A 17,743-nucleotide genomic window follows, 5' to 3' on the forward strand; every position below is an offset into this window, starting at 1 on the left:
ACGTCGGTGTGATGGCTCTGTCCGCCGTGGTCGTCACAACTATGCGTTTGCTCGATTTACTCTTGATTAACCCAATCGCTGGTTCCCAAGCCTTGCTAAGATTATAGCCACAGTCACGGTTTATGAGGTTGTCATTGGTGCGAATTTCGATGGCCTCTCTAACAATGCTGTCCCAGTATCTCGACGTCTGTACCAGAATCCTCATGCGGTCATACTCCATAGCGTGATTTTCCGACAAACAATACCAGCTGACAAAGGCAATGCTACAGTTGTTGTCTCCCGTAAGGACTACACTGATAAGATGCAGAGCCTGCTAAATGACGATTCCTACCGGAAGATCAGAGTTGACCCTACAAAGAAGGTGGAGAACAAGACGAGGGTTCTTCTCAAGGACGCAGATTTACCGGAGGGTGACGCTAAGAAATTGTTACCCCAAGGTCCGGTACTGCCTAGACTATATGGACTCCCAAAGGTTCACAAAGAGGGGGTATCATTATGCCCCATTGTCAGCAACATCAGGGCACCTATATATTTGTTGGCCAAATACCTGACGGGAATATTAAGTCCTTATGTGGGTAAATGCCCTCACCACATCCGTAATTCTGTGGATTTTGTTAAACGCCTTGATAGCTTCAGGTTGGATGAGTCAGATATCGTGGTGAGTTTTGACGTCGTTTCCTTGTTTACGAGGGTACCCCTGCGAGAGTCGCTAGAGTTGATTGGTCAGAGGTTTGACGAGAATACCACTGAACTTTTTAGGCATGTCTTGACTTCCACGTATTTTCTTTTAATGGAGAATACTTCGAACAAACGGAGGGAGTCGCCATGGGTAGCCCACTCTCACCGGCGGTGGCGAATTTGTACATGGAGAACTTCGAGGAGGAAGCCCTGTCGTCATCCGAATGGAAACCTACTTGCTTTTTCTGTTACGTGGACGACACGTTCGTCATCTGGCCACATGGTATGGATAAACTCCTTGACTTCCTTACACATCTAAACTCCATACACCCCAACATCAAATTCACTATGGAGACTGAAAAGGAGGGTAAATTACCTTTCCTTGATGTCTTGGTCAGGAGAAGGGCTGACGGCACCCTAGGTCATGTGGTGTATCGAAAGACAACACACACTGATCTGTATTTGCACGCAGACAGCTGCCACCACCGTTCACAGAGGAATGGGGTACTTAAAACTCTAGTACATAGGGCGCGCACTATCTCTGACACAGAGAGTCTACCCCAGGAATTGGAACATCTGAGAACTGTGTTTCGAAAAAATGGGTACTCAGAGTGGCAGATCCAACGTGCTCTCCGCCCAACCACTGCAGCACAACCTGTTGATATGGATGAAGTCACGAGGGAGGAGGTAGGCACTGCATTTATTCCATACACAGGCGCACTCTAGGGGAAAATCGCCTGCATTCTGAAGAAACACCGTGTCAGAACTGTGTTTTGTCCTCCGAATAAAACTCGTGCACTGGTGGGGAGCGCCAAAGATGACCTCGGTTTGAGGAAGCCTGGCGTGTACCAGATTCCGTGTCAATGTGGCAAGTTGTATATTGGTCAGACGATGCGTACTGTCGAGGATCGATGCCGTGAACACCAGAGGCACACTCGACTAATGTATCCGAGCAAGTCGGCGGTCGCTGAACATTGTTTGTCGGAAAATCACGCTATGGAGTATGACCGCACGAGGATTCTGGTACAGACGTCGAGATACTGGGACAGCGTTGTTAGAGAGGCCATCGAAATTCGCACCAATGACGACCTCATAAACCGTGACTGTGGCTATAATCTTAGCAAGGCTTGGGAACCAGCGATTGGGTTAATCAAGAGTAAATTGAGCAAACGCATAGTTGTGACGACCACGGCGGACAGAGCCATCACACCGACGTCATCTCAGACGCCGTCGCAATCTGTTCCACCGCGAGACCGTGGCGCGGGGCGCGGACGGCGGAGGGAGCGCGCCGCGGGCGGAGGGTATTTAAATCGGCCGCCGCCGCAACCGAACCCAGTTCCCTCTGAGCAGCCATAGCGTACGGTTCTCCGTGCCGGCACGTTCACAGGAGCTCAGTCCGTCAGTTCACCTGATGATGGCGACATGTTTGATCGCCGAAATATTGTGCCCGTTGGACACTATAGACCGGCAGTACACCTGTGGATATTTTGATTAGTGTTATACTTACTTGTATCCATTTAGGTGCATCTGTTCAATTTCAGTGAACTTCTTTTGATGCTCTGTTATGCACAGTAAATTTGTAGAAAAACTGTTAGACGTTTCAGTTTCTTGCTTATCTCAATTATTTGATTGTCTTACATTTTGATGGCAAAGTGCAAATGTGTTACAATTGCTACATTTTTTAATAATTTAAATGGCTTTTTCCAGCAAACAATACAACCATTGCAATTGCTTTTATTGGTGATTACAGTGAAATACACTCCTGGAAATTGAAATAAGAACACCGTGAATTCATTGTCCCAGGAAGGGGAAACTTTATTGACACATTCCTGGGGTCAGATACATCACATGATCACACTGATAGAACCACTGGCACATAGACACAGGCAACAGAGCATGCACAATGTCGGCACTAGTACAGTGTATATCCACCATCGCATGCTGCTATTCTCCCATGGAGACAATCGTAGAGATGCTGGATGTAGTCCTGTGGAACGGCTTGCCATGCCATTTCCACCTGGCGCCTCAGTTGGACCAGCGTTCATGCTGGACGTGCAGACCGCGTGAGACGACGCTTCATCCAGTCCCAAACATGCTCAATGGGGGACAGATCCGGAGATCTTGCTGACCAGGGTAGTTGACTTACACCTTCTAGAGCACGTTGGGTGGCACGGGATACATGCGGACGTGCATTGTCCTGTTGGAACAGCAAGTTCCCTTGCCGGTCTAGGAATGGTAGAACGATGGGTTCGATGATGGTTTGGATGTACTGTGCACTATTCAGTGTTCCCTCGACAATCACCAGAGGTGTACGGCCAGTGTAGGAGATCGCTCCCCACACCATGATGCCGGGTGTTGGCCCTGTGTGCCTCGGTCATATGCAGTCCTGATTGTGGCGCTCACCTGCATGGCACCAAACATGCATACAACCATCATTGGCACCAAGGCAGAAGCGACTCTCATCGCTGAAGAAGACACGTCTCCATTTGTCCCTCCATTCATGCCTGTCGCGACACCACTGGAGGCGGGCTGCACGATGTTGGGGCGTGAGCGGAAGACGGCCTAATGGTGTGCGGGACTGTAGCCCAGCTTCATGGAGACGGTTGCGAATGGTCCTCGCCGATACCCCAGGAGCAACAGTGTCCCTAATTTGCTGGGAAGTGGCGGTGCGGTCCCCTACGGCACTGCGTAGGATCCTACGGTCTTGGCGTGCATCCGTGCGTCGCTGCGGTCCAGTCCCAGGTCGACGGGCACGTGCACCTTCCGCCGACCACCGGTGACAACATTGATGTACTGTGGAGACCTCACGCCCCACGTGTTGAGCAATTCGGCGGTACGTCCACCCGGCCTCCCGCATACCCACTATACGCCCTCACTCAAAGTCAGTCAACTTCACATACGGTTCATGTCCACGCTGTCGCGGCATGCTACCAGTGTTAAAGACTGCGATGGAACTCTGTATGCCACAGCAAACTGGCTGACACTGATGGCGGCGGTGCACAAATGCTGCGCAGCTAACGCCATTCGACGGCCAACACCACGGTTCCTGGTGTGTCCGCTGTGCCGTGCGTGTGATCATTGCTTGTACAGCCCTCTCGCAGTGTCTGGAGCAAGTATGGTGGGTCTGACACACCGGTGTCAATGTGTTCTTTTTTTCCATTTCCAGGAGTGTATTAATCAGAGCTATTTTGTACATATATAAAATTAAAGATTTAGTATTTGATATGTGGGAGCTTTTTCTCTGCTTCTCGTAGGTAACACACTACCAAACTAATAATTTTGAGGTTGTCAGTGGTCATTAACATTTTATTATTTGTTGGTATGGGAATCTTAATTTTGTAGGGTTTTCCTACAGTTTTATTTTGATCTGGAACTTATATGGAACATGGCAATATTATATGATCAAGAGCTCCATCAACTTCTCAATGTTTAAGACAAGTGAGAGAATCTATCACTTTCATTCCGCATATATTACAGTATGTTACATATACGCTTGGGAAGATTTTTCCGGCTGAACCATAGTTTTTTTTTTGTTTTTTTTTTGTGAATAATATTGGCAGAAGGCCAAAATATGGAAGTTGTAAAAATGGAAAGTCCGCTTCTTTGACTTTTTTTTTTTTTTTTTTTTTTTTTTTTTTTTTTTTTTTTTTTTTTTGTAGCAAGACCATGTACTACTTCAGTATGCTGAATATGTAAGTGTTAATTCTGTCACATCACAAATAGAGCTATTATTAACTTTGCACTTTTGATGTTCTAATTGCTCCAAAGCAATTCTAGTGCCAGTCATAATAAGTGATTGTTCCCTTTTTTAGTTTCAAATTGATATAGAAATTAGGTTATTTCTTCTTCAATTTCTGTTACTTCAGCTGTGTAAATACAACTGAACGTTAGGTAATAAAAACATTTTTGGATATATGCACACACATGAACACACACACACACACACACACACACACACACACACACACACGCACACACACACACACACACATGAACACACACTGCTAACATTCAAGTCTTCTGTCAAAGGAAATAGAGATACAAGGCATTAGAAACCTTTTACTAACAGCAGTCTTCCTTTGTCTTCTCCTGGGGATCTCCTGTCTGCTTAGCTCGAACTGTGATGAGATGAGATATTACTACATAACTTTGAAGCATAAAGTTTTTAATGAGTAGATATCAAGAGACATTTGTCTGAATTTTGTTGGCAGCTCATTAGATGATGATCACTTCATTGTTCCTAGGCATTGCCTAATAGTGAAAAATTGAAGAATATTAGCTTTTATTAGTACATATTGTCAGGTATTTCCAAATAGGAAACTTCCATAGTGCATTACAGAGTGTATTACTACACAGTATAAGATGAGGAGGATGCCTGGTTGGGATCCACACCAAATACAACTTACAGCATGTGAGATATACAGAGCTCTTTGTGCTTTCATAATAATATGATTACTGTGCACAGCCCAGGATAGTCTACTATCCAGAAGAGCACCAACATCTTTTCCAGTGCTTGCACATTAAATGTGTAAGGACACAGGCTTATCATATTCACTGTATACATCTACATCATTACTCTGCAAACCACTGTGAAATGCATGACAGAGGGAATATTGGACTGTACCAGTTATTAAAGTATTTTCCCAGTTGCATTCATGTAAGGATCACAGAAAAAAGGATTGTTTTAATGCTCAATGTGTGCTGTAATTAATCTAATCTTGTCTTTATGATGCATGTTAGTGTGATACATAAAGGATTGTAGTATATTCCCAGAGTCATCCTTTAAAGGTGGTTCTTGAAACTTCTTAAGCGGTTTTTTTCAGGATAGTTTACATCTTTCTTCAAGAGTCTCTCAGTTCAATTTCTTCAGCATTTCTGTAATACTTTCTCATGGATCAAACAAACTTGTGACGATTTGTGCTGCTGTTTCATGAACACGGGGTGTTCAGAAATTCCCATTACTAAATTATTGGACCTGTAGAGGTGTGTGAGTGCATAATATCTTGAACAGGAACACATGTCTGGAAACATATATTTCCATTCTATGACAGTTTCAGTACAGATGTTTAACTCATCCACTTCTGCTTGTGGAACTGAATTGGGAGGGAGACAGTACAGTCTTTAGGAAACAATTAAAGGGGAAACATAACAAAACATCCATTTATCACTTAGGCACATTCATTTGTATTAACACTTGAACATTAGATGTTTATATAATTCCAAAACAAAAAAGAACCCAGAATACCGTATGTATAGAACAGTACTGATCAATTACTACTACGGCTCAATGTGGCAACCATCAACATTGTTACAGACATTGTACTTATGAACCACATTCTGGTATACACTCTCCATCCCACCTAGTGTATCTTCAGTTCCTAGTGCAGTGGCTAGAACATGTGCTAGCAAATCTTCCTCTGTCTCTACAGAAGTTACTTTGCAGATGACCCCTCAAAAAGCAGTCCAAAGGAGTTATAGCTGACAATCATGGTGGCCACATGATTGGACCACCTTGGCTTATCCATGTTTCACCATATCATCTGCTGAGATGTCTTGGAAACCCACATGAGAAGTGATGTGATGCACGATCATGCTGAAACCACATTTTCTGGATGACATCCAGTAACACAACTTCCAAGAGTGGCTCCAATACATTTTGCAGAAGATCAGGTATACAGGACCAGTCCACATGATACTACCTAACCAGCACTGAAACATCTAACCACAGGTGGCTTAAGGGTTTCTGTCTGCCCAAATGTGACTGTTTGCAAATTCATAACACAGTCCATAGTGAGCTTACATTCATATGTGAACAGAACTCACTGTGGAAACATGAGTTGTTGAGACAACAGTGCAGCAACCACATGAAGCAGGAAACGTGTTGTGTGTAAAATTGCCTGTACCCACAGCATGTACTCTTTGTAAGCAGTATGGATGTAATTGTTGTTCATGTAGAATGTCCTAGACAGTACTGTGACAAACACCCATTGCATGGGAAATTGTTTGAGTACTCATTGACAGTTCTCTTCAACAAGATGCTGTACACTTTCTTCTAAGTGTTTCTCAGAGCCACTGTGTGATTTGGGCAAGTTTGCATGATAGCATGCTACATTGTAAAAAACATTTTTAATACAGCTGACTTGCAGTTCTTCTGTTGGCTCAAGCTTTGGCATATACAAGTAGTGTGTCTGTACATTCTGAAAATGTGTACTGAATCATGCTTACTGTATTGCAGATAGGCACTGAATGGGGCTCACAGCAAGGCAGATGTTAAGTGATGTCAAGTGACCATCTGACATAGTATGTGTCATCATCTACTCTATTGCATGCCAGGACAAGCAACTCTGTGACTTTTCTCTTTCCTTAGCTGACATTTACACATTACACATCTGAATATAAATCATCATAGAACAAAAATGGTATACTTCAAGACATGGGTTCCTACTCAAAATATTATGTACTCACTCCCCTCTACAAGTCTTAGAAATTCGTAACGTGAATTTTTGACCACTCTGTATGTTAAATAGTTCATGTTAGTCCTATTAGATACAGATGCCACACTCTCAAGCTGGGAAGGCCTGCTTGAGTGATTTATAAGTAATCTCCTTTGCAATCTGATTGCATTTCTCCAGTATTCTAACAATAAACTGAAATCTATCACCTGCATTATCCACTACTGAGTCCATGTGATCATTCCATTTCACATCGCTACCAGCTGTTATACCTAGGTATTTGTATGAGTTGACCAATTCCTATACTTAGTCATTGATACTATGATCATAGGGTGCTAAGTATTTCAATTTTGTGAATTGCACAATTTTACACTTTTGGACATTTAAACTAAGCTGCTAATCTTTGCACTACTTCTAAATCTTATCAAGATCTGACAGAATATTTTGCACCTTCTTTCAGACAGTGCTTCATTGTATATAACTGTATCATCTGCAAAAGACTGAACTTACTATTAATATTGTTCATAAGATGATCATTAATATACAACATGAACAGCAAGTGTTCCCTGGGATACATCCAAAGTTACTTCTATGTCTGTCAATGACTCTCTGACTCTCCATCCAAAACTACTTGCTGCACCCTCCCCTATTTTTTTTTTCTGATCAATCCACTGACAAATCTCACTTGATACCCCATGTGATCATATTTTTGATAATAAGTGTGGATGCTGTTCTGAGTCAAATGCTTTTCAGATATCAATAAATACTGCATCTATCTGGTTGCCTTAATCCAAAGCTTTTTGTATGTCACATGAGGAAAATGTGACATCCACAATTGTTGGCAGGGATGAGTGCATTCTGTCTGAGATATCTCAGTATACAAAATTGTTATGGCTTTCATGGCCACTTGTTGACAAACTACCTGTAGATTTCTGCCTCAGGTACTACGGACGAAGTTCCTCTGATGATTTTTCTGATGTTTTTCCAGTGTGAGTGGTTCATATTGTCAAAGTTTCACCCACCAGTAATGGAGGGTGAAACATTGACAATGCGAGCCATTCATGCTGACGAAACATCAGAAAAATCATCAGACAAACATTAGCTGAAGAGCCTGAGACAGAAGCCAACAGGCAGTTTGTCATATCTCAGTTTGTTCAAGCCTAGATGTATTCTCAGATTCACAAAAAAATGGATCTCAAGGATAATGGAAAATACAATAGTTTTTACATCTAATACCCTTCTCATAAACAGGTGTGATCTGTGCTTTCTTCCAAATACTGGGCACAATTTTTTGTTCAAGGGATTTATGATAAATTATAGTTAAAAAAGGGGAAAACTCAGCACAAATTTAGTACAGAATCTAACAGGGATACCATCAGGTATTTGTTCAGCTTGAATAATTTCAACTGTTTTTCACCATCACTGACAGTAACACTTATTTCACTCATCTTTTCATGGGTACAAGGATTAAAGTGATGCAGTTCTCGTGAGCTTTCATTTGTAAAGGAATATTTGAAAACAGAGTTAAGCATTAGTGATTTTGCTGTGCTACCATCAAATTCAGTTCCTTTCTCATCCAAAAGTGACTGGACACTAACTATGTTGCCACTAACAGCCTTTACACACAACCAGAATTCCTTTGGTTTTTGTGAACGATCATTTGACAAAATCCTGCTACCTTAGTCATTGAGGGTTTTATGCATTGCTTCAGTATCTCTTACTTATACCCCTATGCTTTGTTCTACACATATTATGTAGTAGCCTCTGTTCCTTTAGAAATTTTTTTTCAGTGATTGTATACCATGGAGGGTACTGACAGCTATGAACTACTGGGTAAAAGTGGCACACTAGAAGCTTCAAGTGCCTCATTGATACATGACACTAGTGCTTTTTTTGTCTAGTTTGCTGAACACATATATCTTTCAGTTTGTTTTAGTTGTGCTCTTTCAGGTCAGGTTTACTTGTTACCATTAGATGTAAAATGCACCATGAAGGAATTATTATGAAAATCAGTTGACATGATGTACATGCACAGAAAAACAAATGTTCACAGTTTCAGAAAAATTGGATGATTTGTTCAAGAGAAAGAGTTTCACAAATTAAGCAAGTCAATAATGCACTGGTCCACCTCTGGCCCTTATGTGAACAGTTATTCAGCTTGGTATTGACTGACAAAGTTTCTGGATCATATCCTAAGGGATATCATGTCAAATTATGTTCAGCTGACATGTTAGCTCATCGAAGCCCTGAGATAGTCAGAGGGCACTGCCCATAGTGCTCCAAATGCTTTCAGCTGGGGAGAGATCCAGCGATCTTGCTGTCCAAGGTATGGTTTCGCAAGCATGATGCCAAGCAGATACTCTTGCGACATGCTGGTGGGCATTATCTTGCTGAAATGTAAGTCCAAGATGACTTTCCATAAAGGGCAACAGAATAGGGCATGGAATACTGTCTGGGGTGTCTCTAGACATGCCTTCAGCACAGTACTTGGTTCATTGGAGCAGAATTGTTTCAGTGATGAGTCCAACTTCAAATGGACCCCTAATGACCAGAAAATACGTATCTGAAGACGCACTGGACAGCAGTAGGATCTGCCTGTTGTAAAATGAGAAAGGCAGTTGGGATGTTATGATATAGTTCATCTTCAATTTGCTCTTTGAAGCAGAGAATGTTGTTGTAATACTTTATGTTTCATGGTGTATCTTTCCTTTTTCCAGGATAAATATCCAAGTGAGAAGACTTGGTGGAGGCTATGGTGCTAAAGTATCACGTAACATGTTGGTCAGCACAGCCTGTGCTCTAGCAGCGCATCTTCAGAACAGGCCAGTTCGCTTCATTCTTCCCCTTGAAACAAGCATGGAATCAATAGGAAAAAGACATGACTGTGCTATTGATTATGAAGTAAGTGAATATGATTTTTTTCATTGTTTCTGATATTAGAATCTAGCAAATGTTACCTAAAATGTAATACGATATTGTGGTCTCAATCTATCAGAAGGTAATTAGGAAGGCATATTTTACAGTATCCAGACAGTTTTAAATTTCATTTTTTGCATCAGGTTAGTCAATAAGGTAGCTTGAACAGAATAATCTCCTCCATACCATCCTGTATGGGTTCTGGAAACAATAGTAATCAGGAAGTCAACTTCCATTGTAATCACACAAACTTCTAAAAGCCATGGATGACAACAATCAGGTGGATGCAGTATTTCTTGACTGTCCAAAAGCATTTGTTTTACTACCACACCAATACTAATTAATGGAAGTACAATCACATGTGATATCAAATGAAATTTGTGATTGATATAGGATTTCTTGGTAGGCAGGATGCAGCATATGATCTTGGATCACCAACAGATGTAAGAGATATTTCAGTCAAGCCATAGGTGAATGTGTTGGGAAACTCAACATTCATTTTGGATTTTAATAATGTAGCAGACAATATTAACAATAACCTCTCCCAACTCAAAGATGATCCAGTTTTCTATAGTGAAACAGCATCTGAATAATGCTTCACAAATATTCCATCAGAAATATAAGTTAGCGCTCTCTGCATAATGTAGAAATGCAGTAGCCTCTAACTACACTTTCAGTTAGTCACAATTGGAATCAGTCATTCTTATGAACACTGGAGTGTAGAAAACTGAAAGACTGTCACAATATTCCCCTTACCTGTGTTGATATCATTTTCTCTGTTCTTGAAGTCTTATATCTTGCTTGCTGAACTATTCTGAAAACTAGCTTTAAACAGATAGTACAAAAATGTACTCTGCACTACAACTGACTTTAAGTGGCTTTTCCCACTTTTATACTTCCTATCAATTTCATGATTATCAGTTCCAGTTTCACAGTACACAGTTATATAGAGTGGAGGTCACATATCTTCCTCCATCAACATATCTAGAAGAGAATAATTCATGTATAATTCAGAGACACACTATTTGTCGAACCTTACAGTGGCACAATGTGCAGTGAAAGAAATATGAAATTAGCAATACACTTGACATACTTTTAAGTAAAGTAACTACAATGATAATATCAATTGCTAAATTCAATGCTGTACATATCCAGCAGTAAAATGGTAGTTATTTGAACACAAATTTCCTTGGATCCATGGTCTCATTATATGAGGTAGTATCCACAATTTTTGGGACTGGTGCTGCCATCTGTTGTAAACCCTACCTTTAGACTAATGGTCACCATCCATCACCCTTTAAGTAGTCTCCATCCACACATACACACCTGTCCCAGAGTCTCTGCCACTGCTCAAACATTTTCTGGAAGTCCTGTTTTTTGAGGGTGTTTGTCACCTCCAGTGATGCTTCTTGAACCCTCTATAGAGAAATTGAAGCGACAGCCTTTCAACTTGAGTTTCAGCTTTGGGAATAGTGCAATGTCGCAAGGTCCCAAATCTGGTGAGTGCGGTGGGTGGGGTACTGGGGTACAACCGCCATGTTGTTTTTTGCCAAAAAGGTCCTGGTGAGCAAGAAGATGTGACAGTGCGCATTGTCGTGATGCAGCAATCAGTTCTCTTGACACCAAAGTTCAGGCCATCGTCACCACACGTTTTCATGGAGCCATCACAAAAAGTCACAGTAGCACACAGAAATCACTGCTTGGTTGGGTGGAACAAATTCTTTGTGCCCAATTCCCTTGGTATAAAAGAAAATGATGATCATGCTCTTCAGTTTGCTCTTCACCTGTCTCACTTTTTTGGGTCTTGGAGAGCCCAGGCTCCTCCACTGGGACGATTGTTGCTCTGTCTCTTGGTCATAACCATAAATCCAGTTGAATCATTGCAAGTGTCTCTGTAGCACATTTCCCAAGATTTGCACAGAATCTAATACACATGCGCTGCTCTGTTTGCAGATCCATCATTAAATCACCACACACCAAACACAGAGTATTACAAAAATCACTGTGGACACACAACGCATCCTCACACCTGAATGCCACACTGATTCATAAGATATGCTGCTCTCACCACCTAGCAGTGCAACACCAGTCCCAAAAAGTTTGGGTTCCACCTTGTACATAGGTGTTAGCATATTAAGAATGGTGTGCAGACTTTTTCATAATGGCAGGCATAGTTATTACTTGTATGATCCCCAGTTGTAGACTTTACTATCACAACCTTTAAAAATAATGTTACATGGGTACTAGTCACAAGCTCTTACTAAAACTGACTTAGAGATGTTAGCATCTCACTAGCTCAGTGCAGATGTGTGCTTTTGGGGTTGGATGGGCTATTTAAAGACTTGTGCATAGATATTTGTTACTCTTGTAAACTCCATAATTTTTTGAAATAACTAGATTAGATTTTTCTATTTTGAATGGACTGTGAATCTTAACAGTTGTTTGGTTCTTGGAATCTGTTGAAGGTTAATAACTCATAAAACTTTACAGTACCATGTTATACTTTCACATTGCAAAGTATGACAGCCATCTTGAAAGTTGTTTTACATTTTATAAATTATGAATAGTCTTAATTAGTTATTACAGCATGTCATATTGTTCATAAAAACTCTAGCAATGGAGCTACAGTGTCAAAGTTCAGAATGTAAAAAGTAAATAGGTAATCGTCATTTGAAAATTGTGAATGTTTGAACACTCAACATCAAACATCTCATAAGAAAATTTGTTTCAGCTAATTCAACATATGTTACTGCCAAATTTAGAGGCCAGCCATTTTAACAGTATGTTTCACTTCACACAAATATTCCAGTTAGCTCACTAGACATTGTACATTACGAGCTTCACTGAGCTGCATTTATCAATTAACAGGATTCTAGTAAACTAATTGCATAATTGAAATCAACATGTTGAAAATTATACTCTGAAAAATAAGTTTAAATTTGCATGAACCTAAATGACATTTTAAAATATTAATGTACATGTCATATAATGTGTGTTTAACTGTACTGCAAACAGAATAAAAATAAGACAAAAAATTTCACTGCTGATGGAAGCAGAAGAGATAAGAAATGGAGAGAATCCAATTTTCTACTTATTATAATATCATGTAGGCTCAATCTTGGGTAAGGCAGTTGTCAGACTTCGGATTACACGCTTATGCCACTACTTAAAAATGACTAACTGTGGATGTTGAATATATACATAAACAACAGCATGAATTATCACAGCTTTGTTTCATGAGCACACTGCCCTGCTAACCAGTCATTGTTTGTAGGAATCAATAATCACTGTGTTCTTCTAATAAATTTTCACCAGAATTAATTAATAATTACTTTCACAGAAGTCATTAGTTAAACCCATGAGTGAAGAAAACAAATCACATGCAGTATACGCAAATATGTCAGAATGTTAGTTAGCAGACAACAGAACATTGCTGATGACAAGAGACATATTTGCTGCTCCCTTTACTGTAGATTGCCTGACCTCAGATGTGCTAGGTTTGTATATAATTTTCCCTAAGAATAATATATTTTACACTACTCATCATTGAAATCAGCCATCTAAACTAAAATATTTTATGACCCTCAAACTATGGAACTCTCTAATTAGTGAGTTAATTACCAAATTTGGCACGTGAAATGGAACACCTAAAAAAAAAAATAAAAAAAAATTATAATGCCAAAGTTCAGAATCTAACACCAATTTTTACATAATTTGTAATTGTACTTTTCAGTGTTCTAAAGCTTTAAAAGCAATTAATTTGATGGATGATTAGTTTCAGACAATTTTAGATATCTTAAGGAAAATTAGTAGATATCTATTTTCAAATGACAGGTGTTAATTAGTCAAAATATGTTTTCTACCACTTACTTAATATGTAAGGTTGTACTGTATTAACCTTTTCAATTAGCTGCATATTATAATTCACAAAATTTCTGAGATCACTAATTAGACCACAGCAACTATATTAGAAAGTAGTATGTGATGAGAAATGAATTTCAATGGGTCCAAGCTTATTTATGAATCTGAAATTACTATTCACTAACAGCATACTCGGTGCACTACTATATTGTCACTATCGTAGTTTAGGAAAAATTTAGAAAATCTTGGGAGACCAAAAAACAGCACATTAGACTGGAAACCCAGCTTTCTTTGTCTCACATTGCTTGAGTGTTATTAGTGATACATTTTTACACAGATTAACTATTGCTGTTATATTTTACACACAAATCTTAATATATTGTATACAAACATCTCAAGGTTCCTTGCTATTATTTGGTTATTCATGCATTTCTCAAAAATCACCATTTCTTCAGCAGTACTTGTACACCAACTTTGCATGCATGAGCCCTCTATAAGATGGCTATTAACATTCACAGTGTCAGTGTTTCAGAGTACACAGTCATGTCCCATTTCCAGGAATTCACATTAAATGGAGCTGAGGTATGTTTCATCTCCTTTTCCATTAACAAGCCACTTGCTTGACAAACATTGGCTGTTCTTTATTGGCTACCCCTTTGCTGTGAGCTCTCCCCTTGTTCTCTAAACTAGCTGCATATCAGGTCTTTGTATGGCTTTTTATGTAGCTTTGTGTTACTAGGGTATACCCATGATGCAATTTGTTTAGGCTCCACCAACCATATTAAACTTGGATTCCTACATCTGGGTCACTTTGTTTCATTGATGTACTGCCATTCAGTGGTTTATTAGTTTGGTTGGACTATGAATATTGGGTTCCATATTCTGGGATATTTATTTCTTATGACTTACAAGGGAACATATTCAGGTGCGAAGAAATGATATTGATGAAACACAGTGGTTTTGTAAATGGGGAAAGTAATGCAATGTGTAATTTTTTGTTGCACTCAGGTTCATTTTTAAGGAGTAAATCACATCCCAAAACGTATTAGGTTTGGAGGGAATGCCTTTGAAATGATGAATCATAAAAATTGTTTCTCATATGTAATTAACATTCTTGAAAGCTGTATAATCAAATTCTGTAATAATTTGAAATTTTGCAAAGTGCCCCATCTCCATTAATTAATTTTGAAAAATGAAAACTTTCATTATAATGTAAATTAAAGAAGCTTCCAAACTAAATACGTCCATGTGCAATATAGCCAGTTTGTGTAATACCATTTTTGCAAAAAAGAAGCTGTACACAATATTTTACATTCCCTTTTTTCTACCGTTTCATGTATGTGTATTTAATTAACAGAAAACAATAAATGACTCATTATTATGACACAAAATCATTACAATAATGATATTCCATTAATAAACATTTAAAATTTGACATTGTCTTACACATTGCATATAAAATGAATGAAATTTTTTCACACAATATACATTACAGAGAATACACTACAAAATAAAATTAAGCAGCCTTCAAACTGTTAGAGATGATGGTATAAATATTCTGATTCCACACCAGTGTTGATTTCAGAACTAAAGGGATTTTCATGTTATGCATCGCTCCTTATACAGTGCCAAACATGTGCTTGTTCAAAATAAGGTGTGGATTATTATTATTATAATTGTCAAAGTGACCACTGTATATTTTCAGTAAAATTCTTTCCTTTAGTTGAATAATTGTTTTTTCCTTGATACATAGTAATTAGTTACATGTGATGTGTGACCCTGCCATTCCAGCCTGTCCATTCCTAAGTAACCTTTAATAATTCTTTCCTTTAGCTGAATAATTGGTTTTTCCTTGTTACATAGTAATTAGTTACATGTGCCGTGTGACCTAACCAGACCCTCATGTCCATTCCTATGCAACATTTATTTGGAGCAGATTAGTTAGTGTAATGAACAACTGTTCCCACAGTCAATATTATGGGGTATGTTACTCTTTCATGGTTCATTTTTATGCAAATGTCACCTGACTATAAGTTTTTCAGTGGGATACTGAAATCTTATAATGAAAATATTAAATGCAGGTGAAATGGCTTCTTAATTGTGAAGATGGTCACATTGAAGGTTTCTTACTTGTTTCAGGAACTAACTGTAAGTGAGGAATCTAGGAACATGCTATAACCCCCTATTTATCGTTACTATGATGTAAATTCATGAACTGACTTACAGCTTGCACAGGGGCATTTCAGCAGTCATTTTTCTGACATTCCATACATGAACTCAAGAGGAAGAATTTCAAATAAGTGGTGCACTTCCTGGTAGTTGGCATATTGTGGATGTAGACGCAAAAAAAAAAAAAAAAAAAAAAAAAAAAAAAAAAAAAAAAAAAGCTGAATTTCACCATGACCAGACAGCTAGAAATACTTTTTCATAGTTCTCAAGTTTCTTATACTTTATTTTCTGTGCATAATTTGGTAATTGCATATTTTATACTTTATTCTGAATTAAATGAAAAAATAATGATTGTAACAGTGTTTATGTCAGATACAAATTTTCAAGTACTGAAGAACCTTGTGTTTCATTATGATAAAATTGAAGAAAAGCAAAAGTATGTGCACAGGTGCATAAGTGAATGAAAACACAATACATAAATTTAATCCAGAAAGATAAAGGAAGTTACAAAGGTAACATATAAAATAAAGGAAATATGTAACTAACAAAAAGAAAATATATGGAAACAATATGGAGTGGATGCAGAAAGTAAATGGGAAATATACAAGTAATGAGTCTGTTTCATAACAGGGTGCCAGCATACCAATTCATGTAATTGGCAGCTGGGTGGAGCTTTACCAAGAATCTGTTCAGTGTAAGGATTCTGAGAATCATGTTTTGGAAAAATTAGGCACATTGTTTCATATTCATTGTAATATGCAGATCCTTTGAAATTAATTATAAATAATCTTTATGAAGATCTAAGACTACAGGCAGGGTGCATTTCTGCATTATTTGTCAATTCTCAATGTTGGTATTATTGGATCATGAAGTTAACTAGCCTGGTATCAAATCCTAAATTTATAGTCTCAGCTCCTTTATTAATGAAATGTGCTTGGTTTTCATCAAAAGAAAGAAAAGTTAGACGCTAGAAAAAATAAAAAAATAAATTGAAGTAAAAATGAGCCACCAGTTAAGGTGTAAATTCCAAATTTGTAGCTGTCTGCTGTCACAAATGAGCAGACAAACTTGACTGAGATAATGAATAGAGATGGGAACATTAAAATACATCATATACAGTGCTGAAAATAAGAGGAAAAATAGAAGCAGGTAACCTTTGGAATAAAATCAAATGGAGTAGATGGATGGAACTGGTGTAAATTAAGGCCATAAAGATAGTGAAAACAAAATACACCTTAAACACCCCACCTACATAACTGAGATACTTTTATGTTCATGCTTCCCTTGCTTAAAATATGGTGGAATAATATATCTATCTGATGGACTTAGTAGCTGAATATATGTATCAAATCCACCAAATAAAATGTTAACCCAACATAAAATTTATTTCAGTGGTATTGGCATATTGAGAGAGACAAACTAAAAATGAAATTTCAGTGATATCCAAGTTGTGTTTTGCTGTATGATGCTAGTTTGGGTACAATGACTTGTAAAGGTAAGTTCAGTGACAGAAACTGAGACCAAGGATCAATATATATGTGTGTGATTAATTTCTTATGTTGTTAGCTGTTTGACCAGTCCATTAATGGTAGCTGACTTTAATGTATGAGCATTTCAGCCTCTTTCATTTTATGCAAATAAACTGGATCAGTTTCAAAAAATGGTTC

At 38.6% G+C, this 17,743-nt stretch overlaps 1 protein-coding gene across 1 annotated transcript in view; it reads left to right on the plus strand.

The window, feature by feature from the left end:
* The window catches only part of LOC126284101 (xanthine dehydrogenase-like), a 301,701-nt gene that overhangs the window by 231,392 nt on the left and 52,566 nt on the right, over window positions 1-17,743 (plus strand). Inside the window, exon 17 of the mRNA XM_049982754.1 lies at window positions 9,848-10,031. Within this exon, the coding sequence (XP_049838711.1) occupies window positions 9,848-10,031 (184 nt within the window). The remainder of the gene's footprint in view (window positions 1-9,847; window positions 10,032-17,743) is intronic.

This window comes from Schistocerca gregaria, chromosome 8, assembly GCF_023897955.1.
Source record: "Schistocerca gregaria isolate iqSchGreg1 chromosome 8, iqSchGreg1.2, whole genome shotgun sequence".
NCBI lineage: Eukaryota > Metazoa > Arthropoda > Insecta > Orthoptera > Acrididae > Schistocerca > Schistocerca gregaria.